This window comes from Beta vulgaris, chromosome 6 (genome assembly GCF_026745355.1).
Source record: "Beta vulgaris subsp. vulgaris cultivar EL10 chromosome 6, EL10.2, whole genome shotgun sequence".
NCBI lineage: Eukaryota > Viridiplantae > Streptophyta > Magnoliopsida > Caryophyllales > Amaranthaceae > Beta > Beta vulgaris.
Genome location: NC_079207.1, coordinates 31664408 through 31671741, shown reverse-complemented (window position 1 = coordinate 31671741; position 7334 = coordinate 31664408). Strand labels below are relative to the sequence as shown.

Sequence of the window (7334 nt, the reverse complement as noted above, 5' to 3'; positions counted from 1 at the left end):
GTCAAGAATTTGCGTGTTATGGCACCAAATTTTTGGCCTAAGACTTTGATCCGAAATGTGCCCTTTTTTTGGGCCAAGCCCGATTAGGTCCATAATCAACTCTAAAAAAAAATTACCTAATTTATCTCTAAGGCTATGTTGAATTCACTTTATTTTTGCTTATTTCAGATCTAATCAAATCAGATCAGATCAGATCAGAAAAAATAAGTTCAGATCAGATCAGATCAGTTCAGATCATGCTTATATTTAAAAATCATTATTACTATTAAATATCTTTCATTACATATTAGTAAAAATCATAATAATTGAATATTAATAAAGTACTCACTGAGATGAATCAAACAAGACCCTACATGACTATATTTTTTCTTATATAATGAGAAAAATCTAAAAGATAAGATCTTGTAAATCAGATCAGATCAGTTCAGATCAGATTAGTTCAGATCAGATTAGATCAGATCAGATCAGATCAGAAAAAATAAGTTCAAATCAGATCAGATCAGATAAGTTCAGATCAGAAAATTTCGAGTGAACTAAACATAGCCTAAGTTCTACAAACAAACGGTACGACAACTTCTTCCTCATCATTTTTGCAAATAAAAAACATAAGTGCTATATATAGCAAAAAAAAAAAGGCTCAATACAACATCTAAAATTATGCCTAACTTAACCATGGTTAATTTAATTCTTTTTAATAATATAATTGCACAATTATTACTCACTCCATAGCAAATTTGAGAATATAATTTCATTCACCACAAACACTTTTTCCTTTACCGCGTAAGTCATATTTTATATTTTTCGGATTGCGATTATGGAAATGGGGTCATTTATCATTGATGACCCCCCTTAAGGAGGTCATTTGTCATAGATGACCCCAAAAATAAGTTAGTCTTTTAAATGTTTTGCTGTATTTAGCTTTTTTTTTTTTTTTTTTTTTTTGTTTTTTTTTGTTTTTGTATATAACACATCCCATAAAAAAAGACAACACTAGCAACCAGATATAATACTACTTGATTTTGCTTGCATAGCCTGCATATAATCGTTAGTAGTGATTAAAACTAAGCAAATTATTGGCAGATAATCCTGTTCAATCACATACCTCTATCACTATATCACTCACAAAACCAATCGTCGAGAAGAAGAAATCTAGAAAATTTCCCCAATCATCTAAAGTGTGTACTCTTTGTGATTTCGATTCAATGTCAGTCTTGAACCAGCTCTTTAATCGGGGTGTCCTCGGCACTAAATGGTTAGCTCATTACTTACCTTTCCCCCATATTTACTTTTGCATCTCAATTTCATCATAATAATTCCAGTTTTTCAGCTATCTTTTTTTTGGGTAATTCCATCATTTCTTCTATATAGAATGCGCCTGATTGTTCTTATTGATTTAAGTTGACTTAAAGAAGTGGATGTATGAATTAGCTTGTTTGCCGTTGCTAATTTCTATTGGATTTGGCATAATTCTTTAACAATGTGCAGTAGTTAATGTTATTGCTATACAATTTAGAAACTTTGATTACTTGATTTTGTGAGCTGTAGTTTGGCATATGGTCATTTTGAAAATTGTTGATGCTGTTTGTTAGAAATATATCAATATCTAGTGGTACCTATAAGGCGATTGTTTTGGTATGTTTTTAAAAGTCGCAATTGAGTACTTGGCCAATGGGCATTTGGCCTTTCAATCGGGTAATGATGCGAACTCTCTGTATGCAATCACAAGGGTTTAGGGTTCGTGGCTCCATTACACCATCGTAAACTGGAGTATTGTCGGTGGCATTCATTTGATGTAATTGATATTATAATACTTCCTCCGTCCCAAAATATAGTTCCCATTTCTATTTTGGGAGTCAAAGTTTAAAAACTTTGACCAAATATTCATACTAATGTATACAAAAAAACATATTCATGAGGGGTCTTGTTAGATTCGTCTCAATGTATAAATTCGTAATATCAACTTTTTATATTTTTTATTAATAAGAAATAGAAGATATTATAGGTCAAAGGTACGTCTTGGAGACTGTGCAAAATGAAATGGGAACTATATTTTGGGACGGAGGGAGTATTAATTGGCTAGGATATGATGGTATATGTGATAGTAGTTATGCAAATTTGTTAATGTCTATATCATGGTTGGAGGGGGAGAAAGTTTTTAAGGTACACTTGAAATTTAGGATCTTTGCAGAGAGTTAGAGTTTTGAATTACATTTCAGTACATGCGTCAAGATGATTGTCAAATTTGCTACTTCATATTCAAAATACACTAAAGTGCTTTTATGTCCACATATTTACAGGGAGTATTGTTTTAAATCAGGGTTGTGAGCTCTATTCGTAGATGTGCTTTACTATAACCATTGAGTAAACCAAAGCTGTAATGTCTACAATTCCTTGTTGGATGTTTGAAGATGCTCAATCTTGTGTGATAAATGTTTTGGTGCTCAAGGGAATTTTTCTTTGAGGCTATTAATTGAGAATTGAAAAATGGGAAGGAAGAAAGGTTAGTAAAATGGGAGAAAGGGGTTGAGTAGTCCTCTGGGACGAATTTGTTAACAGTTTTGCTGATTGGTAGTCCTGTTGAAAAGAAGCTTGTTAAGAGGTATTTGTTTTTTAGAAGAAATTATGAGGTAGCTGTTCACAAAAAGCTGTATAATTTAGGTAGTTCCCCACAAAATTTCTTAATTCAATCTAATGTATACAATCCTTTTGTCCGTTTCTGTCCCTTACGTGCTCGCGATGAATTGTATGCTCTTATATTGATGTATATGTGGAAGATATCTAGACGAGAAGTTCTTTAGTTGGGGTAAAGGGGGGGGGGGGTTGTCTTGATTGTTCGTATTCTAAAAGTCTATTCGGATTCTATGACAAGCAAAGATTAACAGATACCGCTATTGAAATGTACCTGGATTCACTATAGACATAGGTGGCTTACTTGTCTAATGTGTTTGTAAAGATTGAACTACGCTATGTTATATGTTCTTGGATTATATCCTACACTGAAGTGTTGTTATAGGATGCCTGGACATGTAATTGCTAATTGTAAAAGTGTTCTCTAATTTTCTCCAAGACTTAAGGTGGAGTTAACTTGTGTTCTTGCAATTTCTTTTGACCGAGTGTTGCAGATCTGAGATTCAATGTCAGTCTATGATCATGCTGATGTTTGTTTTGTAGCAAAACATGCTTAACTTTGGCAATCTCCCGTATCAAATTGCTGCAGAATAGGAGAGATGCCTTGCTCAAGCAGATGCACAAGGAAATTGCTCAGTTTTTGCAGACTGGCCAGGAAGCCATTGCTAGAATCCGGGTAATTGTTCATGGCATGTAGTATCCTCCCCTTCTTGGATTGATGTATATAAGTTGAGATATCATAGTCAAAGTCATGTACCTTTCTTTCCTAAGGTGGAACATGTTATACGAGAACAAAACATATGGGAAGCATATGAGATTTTGGAGATGTTTTGTGAATTTGTTCTTGCACGTGTGCCCATTCTTGAAAGTCAAAGGTAAATCACCTTCAAATTTCCCTCAATATTTCTCTCTTTGATATTTGATAGATAAGTTCTGGAAAGGCAGTTAGGAAAGAATTCTATTTTTCCAACAACAGTTTATTTATTTATAATCATTTGTAGAACATTGATGATTCATGAAGGGGCTAGTTTCTACATACTCCTTGAAATTTTCTTATTTGCATTTAACTCAATTAATTTTTTTTTTGCTATACCATGTTATTTTATTTTTAAGATTACTTCATCATAGATTTGTCATCTTGTCTGGAAGGGTTCTTCTTTGCAGCCTGCCTTTTGGTGTTTAAGGTCTATATGTTTAAGCATTTTGATAATGTTGAAGTGTGCTTAAAGTCGTATGTATACTAATAAGGTGTACCTTCGTTTATGAGGGCTTTTATGCTGAAACCTATCCAAGAGAATCCACCAAAGTTTTAGTGTGTAATGAACTGACACTGCTTTGGCAAATTAGAGGAAGATTACGAACTAAAAAATCTAATATTTGATTGATTGATAGAAAAGCTAATAACATGAAATAAGGATAGATTGCCATGTATTCGAGTGACTTGGTCACACTCCCAAACTAACCACTAAAATAACTCCCAATAATCTTCTTCATGATTTCTTCTCTCCTTAATCTGCTCTATTTATAGTCTACTTGCCTTACTCCCCAGGCTAACATAATACTAGTTTGTTATTACCAAAAGTGACCTTACCACCCTATGCTAGTCTATTACAATACCGGCCCGCCAAACTTCCACCTTGTCCTCAAGGTGGATGGAAGTCATCATTGAATTCTTGCCCTCTGGAGCGATAGGCAGTGTCATGGAATCCTTCATGTGTCACACACTTCAGCTTCTTGGGACCGTTCTCGCACCGGTGTGGGTGGCACATCTATGATGATTGATGAAAGGGTCTTGGAACTCATCATGAAAGATTTTGGTGTTTTGGTGTGATGGTGTGGTGTTGTGGGATGAGTGGTGCTGGGTTTGCTCTGGTGAGAGTGGAGGGTGGAAGCAGGAAAAGAAAGTTGGCTTCGATAAATAATGGTTAGAAACGATAATTGTGTGGGTGGGAAGGTTGGGAATTAAAATGGGCTTGTCCAAGTCTCATCTAAGTATTGAAATGAGTTCATAATGGATTAAGTTGATTAAAAAGATGAATGGTAAAGAAAGTGGGTTTTTCAATATGGGCCTCAAAGCTACTAGTGTTTGAGTGGGCTGCCTTAGATGCAAGCCATGCCTCATTAACTATGAAAACAGGAATTCAACAAAGGGCTTTTTATTAGAAAATGGGCTGGGTTTATGTAAAAGCTGAAGATTTGCAAAGGCTTTGAAAATTTGGGCTCTAGAAGTGGGTTCTGCTCGTTTTAGTGGGTATAAATGAAAATGAAGAGGTGCAGACACGTGATTCTCATTAGCCTGAGTATAATCTTGTTGAGCAATTACAAGATTGCCCTTAGTATCCATTTCTAAATTCTTCTCGAAGACAACACATTCTTTTGTCCATCTCCTGAAACGGATCACTGAAAAGCTTCGAGGCTGCCACTTTGCTTTGCCACTAATGAGATGCTTCACGCAACTGCGCAGTCCTCCGCCATCGGAGATCACGCCCGGACCACTACCAGTTTCGTAACCCAAGGATCTTTCTTCATCTACTTCTTCTCCTCTATACTTAGCCAAATAAAAAATTCCACCACCACCTCTCCTCCGCTTTCCATCTCCACTAGGACCATCCCTTGATCCATTAGCACTTGCATTTCCTTTCTCAAAACTCGTTGCTCCAACCGCATGCTAACGTTTGAGCACCACTGTCTGGTGGTCACCACTAGACTTTGCACCGGTGAAGAAACCTTATTCCCCAACGGAATTCCGACATGAAAAAATTCCAAGTCCACCACCCGAACCACTTGCACCAGATCCTCCTTTCTTGGAACCTTTTCCTTTTTTGTTCAAGCCAACGCAAGAGGTGGTTCCATCACATCGCTTATATTTTCCGGCCAAAATCGACCCGCTCGAATACACCACCACCTAAACCACCTCCATGCGGTTCACTACTTTTTTCTACATTAATGTTGGTGAAGTTTCCCTTGTACTCACCATCATACTTGCCACTGGAGAATAGGTCTAAAATATCACCTTGTGTGCTTCTAACCAAATATGAAGTCATGTGGTTAACTCCTTCAACTCGTGCAGCACCATTCGACCAACTGACCTCACTTTCCTCCCCTCCGGTAGTGTTTGAAATCATATCACCATAGTTTCCACCGGCGACGTGGTCACCGTCTCTAGCTATCCGACCGCCAAAATAACTCCAAGAGTAGACGGAGCTGCTATTTTGGTTGCGATTTTGGAGCACCTCTTCTTCCACCTCTTTCTTTTCCCCCAATCTAAATATGAAGGTTATGCGAATTTCTTCCTCCTTCCCCTTTTTCAAGCTTTTATCCATTTTCTTAGAGTGTCTTTGGAATATCTCGTCCAACCTTGTGAGGAGCTCTGTTTTTTCTTCCTTTAATGTTCGTTGTCAAATCAGAGCTCCGATTGATAGCACTTGCTACCGTCTGTCTTTCGGCAGTCCTCTAGCATTACTCTGATACCATTTGTAATGAACTAACATTGCTTTGACAAATTAGAGGAAGATAACGAACTAATATCTAATATTTGATTGATTGATAGAAAAGAAAATAATATGAGATAAGGATAGATCGCCTAAGTATTCGAGGGTCTTGGTCGCACTCCCAAACTAACCACTAAAATAACTATCAATAATTTTCTTCATGATTTCTTCTCTCCTTAATTTCTTCTATTTATAGTCTACTTGCTTTACTCCCCAAGCTAACATAATACTAGTGTGTTATTATCAAAAGTACCCTAGGGTAGCCTATTTTTCGAACCCAACTTTCTTTTCCTTCTTCCACCCTCCACTCTCACAAGATCAAAGCCAACACCAATCATCCACAACACCACACCATCACACCAGACCACCAAAATCTTTCATGATGAGTTCCAAGACCCTTTCATCAAACATCATAAATGTGCCACCCACACTAGTGAGAGAATGGTCCCAAGCAACACAAGCTGAAGCCAAAACTGTGTGTGACACATGAAGGACTGCATGACAGTGCCTATCACCCGAGAGGCCAAGAATTTAGTGATGACTTCGATCCACTGCAACACAAGTTGAAGCTAAAATTGTGTGTGACACATGAAGGACTGCATGACAGTGCCTATCGCTCGAGAGGCCAAGAATTCAGTGATGACTTCCATCCACCTTGAGGACAAGGTGGAAGTTTGGTATTGTAATAGACGAGCCTAGGGGGGGTTAAGGGTACTTTTGGTAATAACATACTAGTATTATGTTAGCTTGGAGAGTAAGGCAAGTAGACTATAAATAGAGGAGATTAAGGAAAGAAGAAATCATGAATAGAATTATTGAGAGTTATTTTAGTGGTTAGTTTGGGAGTGTGACCAAGTCACTTGAATACTTGGCAATCTATCCTTAATTCATGTTATTTTGTTTTCTATCAATCAATCAAATATTAGATATTAGTTCGTAATCTTCCTCTAATTTCCCAAAGCAATGTCACTTCATTAAATATTGATATAGAGATATGCATGGTGGAATGAAGAGGTAAAACAGACGATAATATTGAAATTACTACCTGAAGATGTTAAAATGTAGGAGATTATTGTGAAGCACAAGGATAGGGTATGATATGCGAAAAAGAAGGTACACGAAGATGTATAGGGTAAGTTGGACTTGAAGGAAAAAGAAGAAAATATTTGGTGAACTCCTCAATGGAGGTCAAGTTCTACCGGAAAAAGAAATCTA

The 7334-nt window shown here is 36.7% G+C and overlaps 1 protein-coding gene across 4 annotated transcripts in view; it reads left to right on the top strand.

Annotated features, from left to right (window-relative positions):
* The first annotated feature begins 976 nt into the window (after positions 1-976).
* LOC104896550 (uncharacterized) overlaps positions 977-7334 on the top strand; it is a 20872-nt gene continuing 14514 nt past the window's right edge. The window contains exons 1-3 of one of the 4 annotated variants that reach the window (XM_010683307.4): positions 978-1252; positions 3218-3304; positions 3400-3503. In XM_010683307.4, the coding sequence (XP_010681609.2) occupies positions 1250-1252; positions 3218-3304; positions 3400-3503 (194 nt within the window). In that variant the 5' untranslated portion in view covers positions 978-1249. Of the gene's footprint in view, positions 1253-3122; positions 3305-3399; positions 3504-7334 lie in introns of all 4 variants that reach the window. The other 3 variants (XM_010683306.3, XM_019250296.2, XM_048646512.2) reach the window with 3 other exon arrangements.